This window comes from Larus michahellis, chromosome 8, assembly GCF_964199755.1.
Source record: "Larus michahellis chromosome 8, bLarMic1.1, whole genome shotgun sequence".
In the NCBI taxonomy this organism is placed as follows: Eukaryota; Metazoa; Chordata; class Aves; order Charadriiformes; family Laridae; genus Larus; species Larus michahellis.
In genome coordinates, this window is record NC_133903.1 from 2,018,525 (window position 1) to 2,039,079 (window position 20,555).

Here is a 20,555-nt window from a genome sequence, read left to right on the forward strand (position 1 = left end):
ATGCTAAGTTGGAGTCAACAATATCCTCTTGCTGTGAAAAATATAAAGAAAGAAGAAAGATGTGGACCAACTGGAGAAAGTTGAGAACAACAAAAATGGTCATTGGTCTGAGGAACCTGGTTTGCAAAGGAAAATGGGGAGAATTAGATTCATCAAGCTGAGAAAACAGAGGATGTGCAAAATAATAACCCTTCAAATAGATCAAAAAAAGAGAAAAGAAAAATGTATAGAGAAGGAATACACTCGTTTCCCACTACTGAGGATCTGAGAATTACAAAAACAGAGCTCAGAGACTTCTCCCATCCGGAGGACAAACTCAATTATGTTCAAAGGGATTTGCCCAACCTGTTCTTAACAATTATAGATTCAACAATCTATTTAAGTATCCTTACTGCTAGAAATTATTACCACGTGTCTAGTTTACATCCATCTTGTACAATTTAATCCTAATTCTGATGTTTTGTCTTCAGGGGACACAGATACATGATTACTCACTTGCCCTCTGTGGCAGCCCTTAATACATTTTAGGAACGTTATTGTGTCTCGATGCTGAGGAAGTCTTCATTTGGACACTAATGTCTTTCAAGTAGCGTATATTTATGCCCAGGATGTCCCTGCAGGACCCCACTTTGCCATCAACCATGGCGTACAAAACTGCCTGAACTGCAGAATTCGGATTACTTAAAACACACTTGGAAGAAGGCAGGAGAACATTTTTCTGAAATGCTAACAGCAACACGATGGTATCTACAACAACTTGCCTCTGATTTTATCTACAGTATCACAGTAGCATCTGCCCCCCACAATGTTTGGGAGGATGCTGGGGAAAGGGTAAGAATTTTTGCTTGAAGAAAACTCTTGGTTGGTTGCATGCCCAGCACCAGAGCCAATTTTCATCTTTGTATCTTGGCCCTGACAAGCACAGAAAATAAAAAATGCCCTTTATTCTCATACCTTTGCCATGCAGGCAACACACGAGTAAATGCAACACTGTGTGTTGCTGTAATAAATACAGCAGGTTTGTTTACTGTTTAGTGCATTTGTTGTTGCTATTTTTGCACCTTTATTAGAAATCAGTACTTTAGTAAAAGCATTAAATACCGCTTCCTGACTCTTGTTTCCAAAGCAGTTTCACACTAGTTTACTGTTCAAACAAACCAATTTATTATTAATCCAAGTAATAAAATACACAAAAGTATTCTGAAAGCTGTTGCAGGCATTTCAGCTCCCTGTACGTTAGCAATAAAGAATAAATGCTTGTAAAAATTATGATATTAACTAAAATACCAAAAGTGGAGTCTGGAAGTGTGTGTTAAAAATTTTATCTGCTCTCTTTACTCCTTGATGAGTACGAGTTTTACGTAGATTTTACATATAAATTTTCCATAACATTTACATACAGATATGGTGAGTGTTTAACCGTTCCACTGCTTTATGTGGTCAGGAGGCCACCAAGCTTCTGAACGGGGAGTGACAGACATGGCTCGTGACTCCCGTCAGAGCAGACAGGCACTGGTGACATCCTGGAACCAGGACTGACACTCCTGCTGCTCTCAGTCCTGCTTTCTCACCCACTGGTTATGCTTCAGCTATATTTTCTTCTCCTCCTTGACAATCATCAGGTTCGGGTCCAAGTTCCATTCCCACAGCAGGTCACCTCTGAACCTTCTCACTGTCCCCCTCTCAGTGGCTGCCCCCATCCAGTAGAGACGGAAAACCCTGTCAATGAAATGATGAAAAAATAGCTTTTATTTTAATCCTTTATTTAGAAGGAAAATAAACAATCTCTCCCTTTTTTTCCCTCCTTTACTATTCAACATCAGAGCAAAGCCCAGTGGACGTACTTGTATTCCAGCATTACATGCTGAACCGATAAAAATTCTTACTAGCTGCACTGCCAGGTTAGAAGAGATTAGGACAATCAGACTAGCCCCTTGTCACCAATTTTGACTTTACACACCATTTCACAACTAGGAAGCCTTAGAGGATGTTAATCTGCTGGATATCCAAGAGTGGGAGAGGAAATAAAATGCTGCCAAGTTCTGGGTGTAATTCTATCTTTGCACAGACAGAAATCCCCTCCTGCCTGCTGACCGAACGACAGCAAAGCAGCAGAGGGGGCACCAGCACGACGCACCCTGCCTTCCTCATTCCTCCCACATGCAAAACTCCAAGCTCGCAGACCAAAAGAAGGGGGAAAGTTTATGCAAACTCTTAAGGGCCCTCAGAATGGACCTGAACCATGAGATCACGCTGGAACCAGGAAGAGTAAGATCAGCAAGGAACTTCTTTCCCTTATTCAGCCATTAGAATCTATAGCACAGGCCACCTAACACAACGCTTGAGTGTTCTTAAGTGTAACTTCCCACCAGCATTCTGGAGGGACATGACAAAGACAGATCTACTTTCTGAAATATGCACTTCTGTTAAGTCTTTAATTTCATCTTTAAGCTCTTTTTATTAGGTACAAACGACATAATAAAGGATTTTATTTAATTTGGTTTTTTGCTGTGACTTCCTCTTGGATCACAGGTGCAACGAAGAGCAGAGAAACAAGATAGCTCCTGCCCTCAACTGATGTTAAAGACAAACTGTTGCAAATAACATAATGTATAAAAAATAAATTTATGGTTATAATGCAAAAATCCCTCACAGTTAAGGTTGCCTTTTCACTTTTCCCCAGGATAATGAAAGGGTGAATGCCTCTTACCTGGCTGTAGGTCCATCTCCACCAATATTTCTTCTCAAGACTGTTCATCCTTGGACAGTGCGGAGCAATTCCTAGTTCTTCTGGGTGCGCAGCTTGCACGGTGCTGTCTTCTGTATCATAAGATGTCCTATGCTTCAAGGAGCTCTTTCAAAGCTGTCCCACGAGAAGCTATTTTGCAGGATTTTGTGTATGTATGTGAGGCTTTGGTGAGCACGAAGTTAGGACCAGACAGGCACAGGGCTGCTGATCATGCAGTGATCATAACTAGCAGGTCTTCGGAGTGCTCTCTACCTGGGAAAACTGTCCTCTTGGTGGTCATCTCCACAGCTTCTGCATGATGTTTGCACACCGGTATGAACTATGCTTTTCCAAAAGATCTTGCTGCCCTCACATCTGCGCTTGACTAAGAAGCTCCACAGCCCACCTAATAAAACCCTTCGAGCAGTCTCTTCCAAGAGTTTTTGAGTGGAGTCACAGGAGAAACACAGAACGAAGGGGAAAACCCCCATGTGGACATAAGCCAGCCAGTATGTCTTCACATGAGGTGGGGGAAAGGAGGAGAGAGAAGTTAGAGTACATGTGCCTAGGGACCTGCAAGATCATATAACAGCGCTATCAAAACCCAAGCCCAACCAGCCAGGCATTAAACACATCCTCACTGCAAAGCAGATACAACAAGCCCGAACCAAGTGAAAGGGCTTTGCCACGCGTCCCAACCACGGCGGTGAACCCCATCACAGCACGCATGACAGGAGGCTACTCTGAGAGGACCATAACTGAGCTTGGGTTGATAGCAAGGCACGAAATGAGGATGAGCCCAAAGGCAGGCACACAGACACACATCCGTGTAGTCTCTGCAACTCACTGAGCTGTTTAGTCTATAATTAAGCCCATCACCCCATTAACATCCCTCTTTTCCCCACAGCTCATAAACATTTACCTTACCTGTGACTATTTCACAGAAATTTTGACATAGTCCAGTACTTTTGTTAGATGTGCAATGTTTTAATAACAATCAAAATCAAACTATACCTATTAAAGCACAGTAAGAAATTAATTTTGTGAAGCCCTGATGTTGCTTTAACTTTTTACAGCTAGTTTCTCATCAATTTAAACAAATTTTGGAGAATAAGTATGTGATACATCCATGTAAATTGGAGGTTTTGTTGTCAGTGTGTGTGTAACAGACCAGGTCTAGGCAAAGGAGGACGCGCAGCAAATACACATCAGGTGCACAGGCGCGGAAACACAATTAAAAAGCCACACATTCCTGACTTTGCAAATGAGAACAGCAGCGCTCTAACACTTAAAAGCACATTTCCACTTCAGATAGTGGGCATTTTGCCACTGGCTTTGAGAGAACCAGGACCCTACTCCAGAGTTTAATCAAGATCTTATTGAAGTCAATGGAGACGTCTCAGGAGAAGACAGCGGGCTGCCACACCACTGTGCAGAGCTGCACTGTTCTTTACAATACTAGCGACTCTGGAAATGAAAAGTTTGGCAAAAGTTGCTGATAACTAGCTCTGCTGCTTTTAGGGAAACTGTAGCTGCATCAGTACTTTTATTGCACTTCTCAGTATATTTTTACACCAGAGACTGCGTGTAAGCGTGTGTGTGCGTGTGTGTGCATGCATGGGATAGATGGCAACCCTTTTTTAAGCACGGCACATGAAAACATGTTATCTAAAATAAGACTTGAACAAAACTATTTCAGACACCAGTGCAAAAACATACTTGTTTACCTTAACTTCAGCATGACTTCCCATGCAATTAATCATTCATATGGAATATCTGACACAGAGATACTATGCTACATACTGCCTTTATAAATAAGGGTTTATGTCAGACATAAGGACCTTCACAGCTGCCAAGCAGCAAGTGCAACACAAGTCATGTGCTCTGCACAGCCATGGAGCAGATTGACAGAAATATCTTTTCAGAGGAGAAGGAAAAATATAAGAGTCATCCATTGTAAATGAGGAATTAAGCCCTGCTGGTTCCATCCTTCCGCCGCCTGAACACCTCCTACATCTTGGTGAACGGTCAACCATGAAATTAAATGAAACAATGATACTGTCTTCAACGTAGAAAGCACTGAGGAAAATGAACAGCACCACCACCACAGCAGCACAGAAAATGAAATGTCCTCACCTAGCTTTCCACCATTCCCGGAGGATAGAACCCAAAAGAAGCCATACACCACTCACTTTACTGAACTACGTATCTGCATCTACAAGCTGCAAACTAGAAGTGATGGCAATGGTATGCTCCAATTTGCTGACTTTTCCACACTTGACAAACGAAACCAGACAAGGGCAACAGCACCATGTCAAGAGCGAGCTCAGTAAAATGCAAAGCGAGAACAATTTACTCGTTCATTGCAATCCTGTCTGCAAAAGCAGAATGTGTGTGTCCTTCCGTTGAGTTCCTTTGTTTTCCCAACATCAGCAATAGCTCCCCGTCCTCATCACAGGGCTTGAATGAGGCACCTGGACACATCCTTTAGCAAGGGAGGTGGTGTATAGCCAAGTATGCTCCAGCGCACAACCCAGAAACCAAGAAGCTTCTAAATCTTTTGACAGCAAAGACAGTATAGACCGGGTCAAACCACACTTTGAGGACTGCAAAAGCAGATAGTCTACAACCCACCTGCAGCACACATGGGAATCTGTGCACATCTCCTCCCTCGTAACACATACCCACAACAGGACAGGCTGGCTGAGACGGGCAAACGGGACATGGGGAATGGACAGGAGAGACCACGACCATGATGTACAATCAGCACAATGCAAGAAAAAGCACTTTTCCTTCAGTTCTTCTCTCTCAACCTACTTTGAAAACGTATTACTGAAATGTCCCTTTTCCAGCCCTAAAACCTTTCAGTGCCGGTCACATTGGCATGCCGATGGTATAACTAGGATTTATAGCAGTTCTGTAGAAGAATTCTCTGCTGTGGGTGAAAAAGCTAGAGGAAATGTGCGATGTTAATCCTCTTCTAATTACTCCAGAAATCTGCATGCTAATGTGATATCATAATAATTAGGATTGCAAAGTAATTAAACTGTGTAAACGCCTACAAGAGGGACCAAAATTTGCACACTTGGAACGTGCTTTGCCTGAAAGCGTGCGAGCAGCCCCACCGAAGGCCTGCACTGCTGATGTTCTGCCAGTACTAAAAACATCAGTGTTGACAAAGTCTTTGTCCTTTCTAACCACAGAAGAACAGAAAAGTGTGGTTGGCAAGGACCTGGCGACACCACTTCGCGATCTGCTGCAAGGCAGGACTGACACTACTGATGTCATTCCTGGCAGACCGTAGTCTAATCTGTTCTTAATGACCCCAAGTCATGGAGACTCCACAACCTACCCAACAGTCAGAGACCTCTTCCTAGTATCTGACTTGACTCTTTCCTACTGCATTTTAAATCAGTTGTTGTTTATTTTTTGGCACGCACAGCAGTTTATTCCTCATATACCATTATTCATACACAATTATAAGCTATTACCGTGTCCCTCTGCCCCTGACTTGTCTTCTGCAGGCCAACAAACTCCAGTCTTTCCTCCGAAGTGACGTTATCTAGCTCTGTGATCGTTCCCACCAATCTTCCCTGAACTTCCTCCAACTGTTTATTCTTGAAGTGCAGTGCCCACACTGGACACTGTGTTCCAGCTGAAATTTTTCCAACACCAGGACATGTCTTGCATGTTCTCCTGTTTAGTTACTCCAGTAAAACGTTAGTATTTTCAAAACAGCTTGACATTAGTGACTAATGTTCAGACCATGATTCACAATAAGCTCCGCATACTTTTTCAAGGAACTACCAAAACTGCAAAACAACCTTATAGTTATAAAGGTGTTCTTCCTACAGAAGTATACTTCTCTGCCCTTGGCTCAGTGACAATCCATCCTGCTTTTATCAGAACATTTCTGCAACCTGTCAGCATAACTCTGAATTCTAATGTTGTCTCCCAATGTTTTAGCAGCCCTTTCCATCTTCATGTCATCTAAAAATTCAACACTCATACTCTGTTCCACCACTGAGGTCATGAATAACAATAATGATGAAAAACAGACCAACCCTTCCCACGCTCCAATATGTCTTTCCATTAGAATGCTGGACCATTGATAACTGCTATTGGGTATGGCAATCCAACCAGTTTTGCATAGATTCCAGAGTGGTTTCACTGAAGCCGTGTTGCCCTTGATTGTTTATGAAACTGTCACACACATTAATATCGAAAATGATACTAGAAGTCAAGCTGCTTTGCCTCTGTTGTGCCTTCCCTCGCTACAAGACTTGCTACTCACTTGTAGGAAGACATTTTCAAGTTTCTAAAAGTCACATTGGCTGTTACTGAACTCCTTGGTCTCCTTCAGGTGTTTACACATAATTTGTTTGTTCCAGTTTTTCAAAGAACAAAATAATTCACATGTAATTCTTTCACCTCTTCGTAGACATTACGCTTTTTCTTTCCCACTCTTCCAGCACTTGACCTATCTTCCCTGAGTTCTCAGAAATAACTACAAATGCTTCTGAGATTGCTTTAGTCAATTCCTTAAGTAACCTAGAATAACGTTCATCAGGCACAGCTGATTTGAAAATATTAAATATGTCTGAATACACTCTAACCTGTTCTTGCCCTTTTTTAGCTTGTGATTTTACCCTCTGTCATAATATGCCTGTGTGAGAGGGTGCATCTAGCGTGGCTCAAATGTATCAGTGAGTGCAGTTCTGATCCCTGAGATAAAATTTAATATAATGCCTGGTCCTCAGGACAAGCTATAGATTCCTTTAAATCATAAAGCCCCTCATACCTTCGTTCATTGTCATCAAGATGAGCAAAGAGCACGTTCTTGGAGATGGCTTTTGCCAGAGCAGTCATAGTTTTATAGTCCTTTGGAATAACCTGTAGAGAAAAGAACGAAGGGTCATTACTACCTGGTTGTATTTCTTTACAGATCCTGAAATCTATAGAAAATTCCACTACTCAAGATAACAGATGCAATTTGATTTCAAACACTGAGACAGGTTTAGGCTATAATATAAAGCCACTAAAAAAGTAATAAATTACAGTTTTGACAATGTGAGGACAAGAATTTATGTTCTCAGTGTGACAACCAGAAAAGAAATACAAGATCTGGGACGACTGGGGAGAAGGACATCTATAAAATACAATAATTATCAGGTGCTGGCAGCTGTGTTGCCTCCTTTCAAATCTCTTGGACTGAGGAAAACATATTTAATATTCTTCTTCCCCCACAAACAATATCAGAAACAACCTATTGTTAAAACTAGGGAATGAGCAACATTTCATAGAATCATAGGGTTGGAAGGGCCCTCTGGAGATCACCCAGTCCAACCCCCTGCCAGAGCAGGGTCACCCAGAGCAGGTGGCACAGGAACGTGTCCAGACGGGTTTGGAATGTCTCCAGAGACGGAGACTCCCCCACCTCTCTGGGCAGCCTGTGCCAGGGCTCTGCCACCCTCAGGGTAAAGAAGTTCCTCCTCAAGTTTAGGTGGAACTTCCCATGCTCAAGTTCGTGCCCGTTACCTCTTGTCCTGTCCCTGAGCACCACTGAAAAGAGCCTGCCCCATCCTCCTGACACCCACCCTTTCAGTATTTATAAGTGTTGATAAGGTCCCCCCTCAGCCCTTTTTTCCAGACTGAAGAGACCCAAATCCCTCAGCCTTTCTTCATAAGAGAGGTGTTCCAGTCCCCTCAGCATCTTGGTGGCTCTCTGCTGCACCCTCTCCAGCAGTTCCCTGTCCTTCTTGAACCAGGGAGCTCAGAACTGGACACAGTAAATTTCACAGTACCTAAATTTCTTTAGGCAAAAGGTAAAAATGTGTTGATTACACCCTACTTCTCAGTACTGGTTGTGGTATAAGACAGGCCCACCTGGGTCACAACCCCGTGCCTTTGCTTCACGGCAAACGAGGACTTGCATTTGAGAATGAAGAGGCATTTTTATTTGTTAATTGGAGAGATGGCAAAAGTCCCGTTGTACATGAATTTGCTCAAAATATATGCTGAAATTCAGAAGTATGTTTTCATATTGGGTGAAGTTTTTTTATAAGACTTTTGCAAGTTAGGCTTTCCATTTTCATAAACATTTTGGTAAGATATCAGCAAAGACACTGTATCTCTGTATTTGCCAAGCATCTTCTTCTGTCAGTCAGAGACTTTGTGATTACAAGAGACACAAGAAATTTGTAACAAGGTTATGACTTGTAAAAGATGTTCTCTGGCTTTAGCAATGTGATTTTCCTTACTACTTTCATTATAACGTGACGGAATCAAGCCGAGTAAAAATGTTAAGTGCTAAATAAATCCTACTCCAATCTGAAAATCAACATCCGTTTGCCTGTTTTAATTACTGTAGAAAAAAGGTCTGAAAATGGGCATTCATCTTTCACATTTTCATATGACATAGTATATCTGTCTTATTTAAGTTCCTACGTATGCTGATGTTTAAGTAGTTTCCTTTCCTTATTCTGGAAAAGCAAGATACTACCCATCCAACCAGAAGAACAATGTCTCAAACGGAAAAACTGATGTAGAACCAGTTCTCATGAAGAATTGATCTAGATTATTTAGAGAGAAAATACTGCACTGAAAAGATCTAACATTAGACTCTGGCTTCAGACATCACTTATGTTGACTGCTGTAGCCATCAGACTACTCAAATTAAGTCTAGAGAAGCATATATATATATATAAACTCCGTATGTGTATCTAAATGAAACATAATCTAACTTATCTAAAAGTTTAAATTCCTCAATGTTAAATAAAATGAGCATTTGGCCAGCATCTTATTCTTGGTTTTTACCCTATCAAACAGACGCTTTGAACCCTTGCTCTATTAAGAATACCCTAGCTGTTCAGCTTACGGCTGATGAGCCAGAAGGGTAGATAATCAAATCACAAAGACATTCAACTCCAACCTTTCTGGCTGATTACGGACCAGGACAGACTAGACTTTCTCAGTCTAAATCTGCAGCAATGAAAGCCACAAGGCGGAGACCAAAGTGTCAGGGCAGGGACACAGAAAACACAGGACAGATTCTTTAGGTGTCACAGTAACAGGCATCTGACCAAAGTCAAATGTCAGAAAGAATCACTTGACCATTTCTTACATCGCTCTTCCAAGTAATCCTTGAATGTTCTCTTCAAGCTGATAACCGACTTTACAGCGAGATTGCTATTCTGTTAGTTGTTAACTATATGTTATGTCAGATGTGTTGACAAATACTGCTTTCTCTAGTTTCGGGAATGAAGCAATGAAATAAACCTCCACAGAGATCTTCCTTTGTGCTCCTCAGAATGGAGCCATGCCAGGTGCTTGCTCAAATCACAAAGTTAAGTCTCCTTTGATTTTCTCGCCAGTGACATAACTCATTGCACTGCCTTTAGCACTACTCATCCTATAGCTCACCCTTTCACGGGATCCTTTAAATTGGCTTATGACCCAGATATGTTTCTATCCAACACCTGAATTCAAGCCAGCGATTCTTCCTGGCTACTATCTAAACTTCCATCTGTTTGCAATAGTCTAACACAACCCTTGCCTTGCTTTTTACACTTTTAAATTAGTTTCATAATTTGTCCTTTCAGTGTCTCCCTTTATTCCTCTATTCTAGAAATCGCTGTCACAAACACACATCCATGGGATACACCACGGGATTCATTTGCTGATGGCGGAAGACAAAGCACTGACACAAACCCTCCCAGTGCTAGGTCGATATTCCTTGCAGCATCCGTAGCCTGACAAGAAACCATCCCCTAAATTATTATTATTTGAGCTCAGTCAGTTCCTAGGAAATTAAAATCATAACAGCCCTAGTCACAGAACACAAAGAGTATGATCTGTATTGCTTCTTCTGGCTCTTGCCTACCCATGCTACTGTCAGGGCTTATTGGCATCACTGTTGAAAAAGGAAGAAAACAGAGTTAACTTCAGGTTCCGTTATAAACAGAAAAGAATTACTCAGGGGTGTGGGAAGGAATATTTTCTTTGATTTTCAGAAGAGTCAGATGGAGCCCATAGTAAGCAGAGACAAACGCGATCCCTTCATAGAAGTTTTTAAGGGGGACATTGCAAACTGCACAGAAAGAAGTGTCTGAAAGTAGCTTTCAAAATATCACGCAAGTTTTTTCACAGTGCAGTGCATTAATAGCTTGACCACAGTGCTGTTAAAATTTACTGTATACTTGCAAGCATTATTTAACTACCACAGGAATACTCCTCCATATTTGTTTTTACGTTGAAACACTCTCCTAATTCTTTGTTTCTTGGGACAGAAATCCCCAGAGCAGCCAGTGAACTTGTATCATAAGTGGATGACAAAAGCACATCTGACTGCAAAGCCAAGAAGTATTCTGCCAAAAAACAGAGACTGACAAAAAGTATTGCCATAAAGGAAAAGCTCTTTGGGTTAAAGCTACTTCAGGCGTGCACAAAAGCACATTAGTAGCATCTGTCAACCTTATGAAATGCATTTTTAGCCTGGCTCCCTAAACAAATATGACATACAGTATTGTAATGTTTGTCTTTTATTAACCTTTGAAAGCTTTGGCCAGTTTAAAAAAAAAATGCAGAGTTATTAAGAGATATCAAGGATATAACATACCTAGATATTTTTGTGAAAAAGGCCACTAAAAAAGAGCAGCCCAAATTAGTGTTCCTACTGAAGAAATTACCTAACTTGGGATTGGCATTTCTTCAAAGAAGACAGTCACATAAAATTGCCCAAGTATGGTCAACAGAATTCCGAAAACCCATGGGTTAGGGACGCAATCAACATGGGAACCATGTGCCTGAATCATCTAGGGAACCTAAATGAACTAGGTTAGAAGAAAACTTGAGCTAGAAGTGACTTTTTGGGGAAAAAAAAAGTAGGAAATGCAGCAGTAGAAAAGGCTGCTTTCCAAAACTGTGAGGTTCTGACAGAAATCAGAAGCTGCCAGAGTCTGTGAATATCAAGAAAATGGCTGAGAATCACTGACCCTGTTAGAGGGGGAAACAGACCAGCAGCACATCTCAGAAAGGAGAGAATAGGGAACGCTGAAGCCACGTTGATGGGGTTAGTACTCACTCAAAGAGGCAGCAAAAGAACTTGAGTGTGAAGAAGATGGTCAAGCCATGCCTATGCTGGCATGAGGACACATCCTACAGGCTGACCCATGAGTCCAAATTGCGAGAAAATATGAGTCACTCGATTGTCCTGTACATCTCAGAATTGGATAGATGGTAACACATTACCTTTCTGACGTAAGAAACAGCATCTTCCTCAGTGTACACTTCTGCGCTGACACCCCCTCTTCTGCGTCGGGCTTTTACCACGGGGTTGGGAGGAGGAGGGGAAATCTCATCATCATGAGAGTCAGACTGGGAACTGGATTTCTGCCGAGCCAGTATTTGTTTGCATTCTTCCTGCAAGGCAAAAAGAGACAATGAAACATCCCTTGCCCGTGTAGCTAACTTGCTGGATATACTCGATTCACTCTTCTTTTACAACACTCAGCAACCCCTTCACTTCTACGTTTGGATCACTGTCAGTTTACACATGTGTACTGCTGAAAGAATATTAAAAATTTAATCTGAGCAGCATGAAGGACTGATGCTAATTACAATGTGTGTACAGGTATCATCACTCCAATACTTGACCTGTTCAACCTTTTCTTACACGTAATGGAAATCAATGTATTATAAACTGCAGACGTATCTTTGCAGCTACTGCTGGCTGAGAAAGCAAAAGAACAAGCCTCTTTTGCTCACTCTCCAATATCACAGCTGTTATTTTCTCAGTTGGCTTGTACATATCTTTCTGTCTTGTACAGAGAACATATCAGAAGTCACACATTGATATATTAGATAGGTTTCTTCATCTTGCTCTGCTTTGCAGGCTTATTATCACCAGAAAGAACAAAGATGCTCCCTACTCCAGAATTTCTGACATATAACAGTTTTACAATCAATGGGACTACTTCCAAGCAAATAAGATCCAAGGTAGGCTCCAGAGGACTATGAAAAATGATGGCTGGCCTAGCCCCAGCTGGCCAATAGGGAGGTTATTCTCCAAATTTCATGCTCATGGAACGGAGAATAAAATGCGAAGGGGAATCCCTGAAGAGACAGTAACGAGAGCAGGAAACAGTATAGAAAACTTTCAAGAAAGGATGTTAGAGTTGCAAGACTTTGTCAATTGACACACTGAATTATTTGACTTCTAAAGAACTGCAACCAATAAGATTACCCATAATCATACTGTCCCAGAGCCTCCTCCCTCCCCCACCTCCTATTTTTCAGTTTCCTGGGATTCAGGGGAAAGCACACAGGAGTAAAATTCCCTTTGCATCATCCGCATCCATCAGCCAAAGGAACGGGGGCCTGTCTGCTGGTTCCCAGCCCACCTCCTGGCCCCCGGTACCACCTCAGCCTGGCATCCTGCTCCCAACACACCACCCTGCCTTTGCTCCTTCTCCAGTGCCGCTCCGGCTGCCTCCTCCTAGTCTTCGCTGACCCTGGCTAAGGCAGGGGGGAACCGGAGATGGGATGGACCACACGTCCTGTCCCCAGCTGGTCTGACAGAGGAAACCGACGGGCACGTGCAGGAGAGACATGAGGACTTTAAGGAGACAAGCCAACTTGGGCAGCAGGAGTCAGTAATTTTATTTGCTGTCATCTATTATATTGCCGTAGACATAACCCGCACCCTGACGGTCTCGGGGTTAAGTTGATGGACGCACACACAGCCAGCTATCATCCAACGATGCCCGGAACAACTCCAGGATTTTTGAGACAATTCAGATGAGCAGCATTGCAGGCCACCCAGAAGAAAAGGCAGTAATGCTGAGGTCCCTGTCCACCCCATAAAACCAACCTTCTTTTGACACGGATGCCAGAACCTGGCCTCTGTCTTACACAGCTATTTCCCAATGAGACTTTCCAATCAGAGGTAATAGATGGAGCCTGTGGAGGAGGGAGGATCTGGGAGCACCAGTGCTAGACATGTGGTGGATTACCAACACAGCCAGTTGGTCGCCTTGACAGAGGAAATGAGTTATAGTTAACTCATCAGGTATGACACCAGAAAAGAGTGGTACAGAAAACTGGCACAAGTTCACAATTTTTAAGCTCGCAAGAAAAACAGATGATTAATATATGTTTTGCCACCGATGTTTACAAATGTCTGACAAATCCAGTCATGCCACTTGTCTTTTCTGGTATTACTCCAGTTTCTTTCCTCACCATCACTGACAATGCCCCTCTCATTAACCTAAGGAGCCTTTGACAACAATCTTTGAGGTATTATTGCTACTTGAAATGAATAACTAAATAGTATTTCCCCTGCTGCATAATTCAAAGTAATTCAGTGTAACAAGTCACACATTCTTGTTTTGATTAGAGGACTGCTGAAAATATTTAAGAGACAAGCACAGAGACAAAAATGTAGAGGGCTGGCTAAAAATCTGACTTTTAAGGTCCTGACCTGCCTCAGAAAGTGCAAAGTTCTTTCTGAGATCAGTATATTTTTTAACCGCAACTCCTGGACCATAACACAGTTGAGCTAGGTGCTGTAAACAAAAAACAGAAAAAAAGCTGACTTCAGATGTATTAAATGCTTACTGAAACTTTTTCATTTCCAATTCAAATTTCAAATAGCAGCACTGGATATGTAAAAAATGACTCAGCTATATTTTCCAATCGTGTAAGAACTGCAAGTCCTATTTAAGCATTCTCACCAACTTCTTCCCCACATGAAACTCCTCTCTGACCGCCTGTAGCTTCCTTAATTACAATTATGCACTTGTAGAGACACAAACATTTAACACAAAAGTATGTGCGCTACACATTATCACTATATTTAATACCTAATCATCAAAACCAAACCTATAACTGAAGAATTTCAAATAATATTACTGGCTATTGTAGCCTCGTATGTCTTTGATAGTGTAACGTTCTCTCTTTATATTAAGTGGACACAACTAAATTCACTTTCTTCATGACCTTAACTGAAAGGTAATGAAGACCTTTCCGGACAACTAGCAGCTGAAAGCATACTAAAATGTAACTACAACAAGAAGGCAGTCCGGTAACTATTTCAAGGTATGCAGCACTTACACAGCTCTTTTCATACATAGCATATTTACTCATAGAGAAGAGCAGCAGTTTGCCCCATTTGAGTATCAAATACACCCTTCTTTTTCGATACACATTGTATAAAAGGCACTTTGAAGGAATTATAAATATTATCTCCCCTGCCCCAGCACAGATTTATACACGAAAGAAAGCTCAGTGAGATAAAATTAATATCACGAAGCATGCTCTTAAACCCAAATACCTTTTAAAGCCAAAAAGATATTAAAGGATTATAAAAGTGAGTTACCATATGATTCATTTTAAAAGGAAGTCTCTTCGCTACAAACTCCTTTTATATAAACAGCAGATAGTTGACTGGCTGGCTTTTCCATATGCCGCTATTTGTAGTCTAGGTAGGATTTCCATTACTGAACTAAAGAGTGCCCTTTGAAAATAAAAGCGTACGCTCTGTCCTGGATTAAGCTTTCAAAAAGCCGTCTTCCATATATCCTGGGGTAAAACTGCACAAATACAGCAAATATTTTAAAGGAGGAATGGACTCTCTGAAGACTAGTTCTTCAAACACTGATCTTCAGACACAGCTCGATGTGAACGCTTGTGCAGAACTCACTTTCAAGTAAACACCTCACCATCTTTTGTTGTCATGACAACAAGCGATCTCACTCTCTATTTGGATGGCACAGATAATTCACAATCATACTGCCCAATTATGTCCACCTTAACATGAGAAAACACATGGAAGACCACTGCAAAACAGAGTAATGGCCTTTGCACAAGCCCCAGTGAGCACCTTGTTCTTCTCTTCCCACCAGTATCTGCACTGGCTTCAGTGGAGATGCTCCCGACATGTAGGACACATAAGGTCTGATCCAGTTATCTGTAGTCCAGTGCCATTTTGGGTGGCCTTGCTTGGCTTCCAGCTGCCAGCTGAGGAGGACACGGGTCTCATGCTGTCCTGTGTCACATCTACCAGCCTCAGTGGACATTGCACATAATTGAGGGAGTCTTAAATGGCAGTAGGGGACCACGTGGGTGCCGCTGACTGAAGCCTCCAGTGTCACTGCCACAGTCCAACACAACGACATACCAACGCACCCCAAATCTACAAAACAACATTGTTGTGTGGCTGTAACACCCTATTTCACATACACATCATCTAATCCTACTTCTGTTCAAACCATGTTGCAAGTGACCAAAACCCTAGCTAATGTTGTGAACAAAAGCCTTTCCTGGGTTTTTTGTAGATGGATGGTGAAACTGGAATGCCATCACTGACTTTAGTGATAATAAACTGGAAAGGAAAGAAAATATACCATTGTTGCCTCCAACTAAAGGAAAGAAGAACGAATAAATACAACTGCAGTGACCCATTTACCTTTCGAATGTCCACCTTCAGCCAAGACATTTGCGCTACAAGGTGCTGAGGTAGAAAACACAGGAATTTAGCACGCTGTCCACAGCGTATGGGGTCATCGCCTTTACTGATTACTGCTTCCATGAGTCTTTAATGAGTTTAAACACTGCAAGTGAAGCAGCCATGATGCTGTGAGGTTTTAGGTTTACTCTTCCTTTCACACTGCTGCTGGAGAGCACACACACTTCCTAACCCAGAAGCTTTCTTCTTTGTCAGCCGGAGCATTTCCAAACAGAAATTCGCTTCCAGTAGTTCCTCTCCTGGTCTCTCCTTTCAGTCTTTGTCACCACCTGGAAAACCGGATGTTTCAGCTGAAGGAAGGACAGCACCTGAGGAGGCTCCGAGTAACTGTGCAGCTTGACAACAAGCCAAGGAGACCTTTAAAAGCAAGTCAGCCGTTCAGTATCACTGCTCACTATCCCTGCTCTGCTTCCTACAGTTTATTCATTGCATTCAAAAGCAACAACATAAAGTACACTCTAAATGAAATATTTTCTCTTTTCTTTTTCCTCAAGCGCATTCCTACATTTTCTGACTGGCAGACCTGGAATGCACTTTCTATTTATCCACAGCAAATGCGCAGGGTAGTTCACGCGCACATAACTAATCTCTCTTTGCACTGGAATTGACCCAGAGGAGATGGTCTCAGCACAGGAAGGTTTCTAACACCGCCTCATCGCGCCTGGAGCCTGACACAATGATTTATAGCAACTAATAAATGCCAAAGGTAAAGCATTCCGCTTTGTCGGAAGCACAGAACTGACTGATGCCATCACTGAAAGCTGGAGAATTTGGGAGCTCTTAATGTCCTTTCCAGTCTTGTCTTTGTCACGATGGGCAACTCTACTATCTTTATGATCAGTCAGCCTTGTAACTGGAGACTTCTCACACAATCCCAACTATTGCTCCGCTGCCTTCCCAGTGTGAATGCCACCTTTTCTCCTACAGCACCACTAGGAAGTATCCTTAACATCCACTCCTCCTACTAACACATTTATCCACCCCACAGTTATCCACCACTTTGATTACTACTACTGTGTCCTCGGTGGCCTCTCTGCATCTCAGTTCATTCCCAATTTCCAATCTAGGCAAAATTCTCCTGCCAAAAACCCACCTACTCTTCTGCCGGCCTGACTGCATCGCTCGCCTTCTGGAGTCCCTTTACCGGCGTCCTTTCACCTCCTGCAGCATGTTAACGCTCCTTGTCTTCCCCTCCAGCCTCTTGCAGTGTCTCAGCCCATCACCGCCTCTTCCCTACTTTCTTACACACGCAGTAAAGTAAGAGAGGTTATGGTACCAAACACAGGCCGCATTTTTGACACTTAAAAGCTTATATAACCAAAGAGAACCATCGCCAACTGATTTTTAAAACCCAGCCAAATAACAATGTATGCATGCATATCTTGTATAAAAAGAAACGTCCACAGAATAGCTCTATTTCTACTAGGCAAACATAATTTAAACTAAAATGCTAAATACTATGCCATATCTTTCAGCAACAAGCAGAACACCTAAGTCACCCTGAAGTTTTTAATCACTGGATACGTAATACCAAAGCTGATTATTTGTTTTTTATTGCAGCCATCTAACACAGCAGACCCTTAATCCAAGAGAAACACCACCAGTCTCAGTGAGGTTTACATGTGAGAGGCAGAAATGGACCATCAGAGCATACGAAAAGATAGTTGATGACTGAGGTTATCAAGAAAGAGGGAATCATAAATGCTAGCATGCCACTTGGCTCCTTAAAATACTTGTGTTGTGTAGGTCCACTTAACGTTTAGAAGCATACTGATGCCCATAGATCAAATGTCCTGCTGACAGTAAGGATGGTTATTCAGAATCTTGTGTTCCTTCAGTCATTTCAGAGTGGAAATTGTCTCTAAAACATTTCTACATTTTCTGCTCCTCACTAAAATTCTACTCGATTTATTCTCTAAGAAATTATCTGGTGTTAATACAAATACGAAAATATGTGTGCTGGACTGCTCACCTTAAATATGTACTCAGCTTTTTTTTCTTTCTTTCATCCTCCTCCCTTCCACATGCATTTCATTTTTGAAACCCAAAACAACTTCAGTGGGCTACGAGTGCCTTCCTTGGTACAGGGTTATTCAGGCTAGACAGCAACCTTAACTGTCCCCCTTAACCCTTCAGTGGGATGCTCACGACTCATTAAGTACTTTTTTCTTCACAACTGGCCAATAAATCCAAACTAAAATAATTAAATAATTACAGACATGTTTTTATTTTGAGGAGCTTGAGCCAGCAGAGCTCAGAGGGCACAGCTTCCACACCGGCTGCCAAGCAAACAGCCACCGCGGCACAGACCTCAGCACGGCACCGCCAAGCCCACAGCACTGCAAAATCTAAGCTCCTTTTCTTAACTGAAACCAAGTCAAACCTCAAATAATCTTAAATCTGCTACGAAAACTGCTGTTCTCCATCCAGTCTTACTGGTGTCCATCTTGTGTGCCCAACGAAAGTGAATTCATGCAGCACTAAAAAGGTATTTAAAAATACAGAGTCATCTTTTCCTGCATTTAGGAGAATATTAATGAGGAACTACTTGAAAACTAACTAAAAAACAAGAGTAAAACCAAAGTTCACCCTCATATTGGAGATTTGGTTTGATTTGTATCATTTTTTACATAGCCTTTCTCCTGGCTATTATTCCTATTTGGCATGGCCCTTGGTTTTAAAAAATTACTGTGGGAAGATAGAAAAGGCTTAAGTACCTCTGCTCATCAAGTCACCTCCTACAACTGAAACAGAACAAAAGGAAATAATTTTGAAGATAATTTACTGCCTTTGAGAAAAGCTACTGCCTCGCCTTGGCTAAGCAATCGTCTGTGATGGAAAGGGCCGGTAGCTGTCAGAGCGCCTTCCCGACGCTCTGATGGATGACTGTAAAACACAGAGAACGAGGAGGAATTGCAGGAGCACTGCCTCAAAACGCTTACATCCCCGAATGTGGAGTTTTACCTTGCCCGAGGGGAGCTGCTAAGTAGCCTGACCAGCCTCTCAAAAGATCAGTGAGGGATTTGCTGAGCTGCAGACAGCAGGAGGGCAGGTACTCAGCCAGTTCTGCAGGCCCGGACTCCAGCACAGACAGGATTTAAGCCAAGGCAAACTCTTCTTCAAAAATCCATTGGAAAACTAAGGCTTGAGGGCCCCTACATCTGTCTGTGAGCCTATAAAAGGCTGCGGTCAGCTGGCGGCAAATATGTGCGTGTACCTGTTCCTAGCTGTGAAGGCCCATTAGGATCATCAAGAGCTTTCCCAGCGTCTCTTGTGATCTAGTGAAATCCGCCATCAGACAGTGCCTTACCAAGCACTATTTTTAACTTTACACAAATTTGGCAAGGTATTTCATTAGGGTGTTTAATGCTAAGTATGAACCTGTTTCTTTAAAGCCACTTAGATGCTTAAAGATTAACACGGATTAAGTATCCTGATGAATGTAAAACATGATAGCTCAAGATGTGAAACAAAGACAACATCCGTTCCGTCACTGCGCTCCATTTTTCTTAGTTTTTGACTTTGAGACCAGGAAAGCTACTCATCCTTGCAGACACACAAAGTGAAGAGGGAGCTGAGCGACACTCTTAACAAGTTCTGCACAAGCTTGTAAGACCACAGCTTCACTTATAACCAACTTTATATCATAGCAAAAAACTTTTTTTTCTTCTTTCTGCTCTTACCCCCTTCATCCTCCACCCTTCCCTAAACCTCCTGCATTTAGGAAAGCTTGCCCGAGAGGTCTTAAAAATTCACCTAGTTTTTCGTTTACCTGTTCCAGGAAAACTGTCACCTCTCGTAACACTGCCTGTGGCTGACTGCAGCACTCGCAGAGCTCCACCCTGAGCTGACTTTCCTCCGGCCCTCCCCAGTACCGGTACCAGAGTGGCAGGAGCAAAGCCTGTCACACAGCGAGGGCACCCGGGGCTCCCACCGTGGCTGCCATCAGCGTCTCGGGTAGCTCAGGTATGCTCCCACAGGCTCTAGCGACATTTCTGACCACCAAGCAGACACCGCCTGACTGCTCTGCAAGCTTTGAAAGATACAGAAATATTTGTCTTACTAGCCTTTATTAAACTGCTTAGTTAATGCATTTTTTTGATAGCTTTTCCTCCATGAGATTTTCCTTCCAATCCGTAACCTCTCCCGTCTTATCTTAAAGGAATGAGTTATACTTAGCATAATCACCTGTACTTAATAAGAATGAATTCCATTGTTTTGGCCAGGTTCTGGTGGAAATTATCGATTGAAAAATTTTTTGTTGTGACAAAATGGAAATACTGGGAGAGACTACTGTTGCAG

The 20,555-nt window shown here is 42.3% G+C and overlaps 1 protein-coding gene across 6 annotated transcripts in view; it reads right to left on the reverse strand.

The window, feature by feature from the left end:
* The window catches only part of PRKAR1B (protein kinase cAMP-dependent type I regulatory subunit beta), a 101,900-nt gene that overhangs the window by 73,904 nt on the left and 7,441 nt on the right, over positions 1–20,555 (reverse strand). For all 6 annotated transcript variants that reach the window (XR_012588671.1, XR_012588670.1, XR_012588669.1 and 3 more), the window contains exons 3-4: positions 11,978–12,148; positions 7,530–7,621 (exon numbers count right to left, since the gene is read on the reverse strand). Coding sequence is in view for 3 of the 6 variants with exons in the window: in XM_074597419.1 (XP_074453520.1) it covers positions 7,530–7,621; positions 11,978–12,148 (263 nt within the window). In the remaining 3 variants the exon portion in view is untranslated. The remainder of the gene's footprint in view (positions 1–7,529; positions 7,622–11,977; positions 12,149–20,555) is intronic.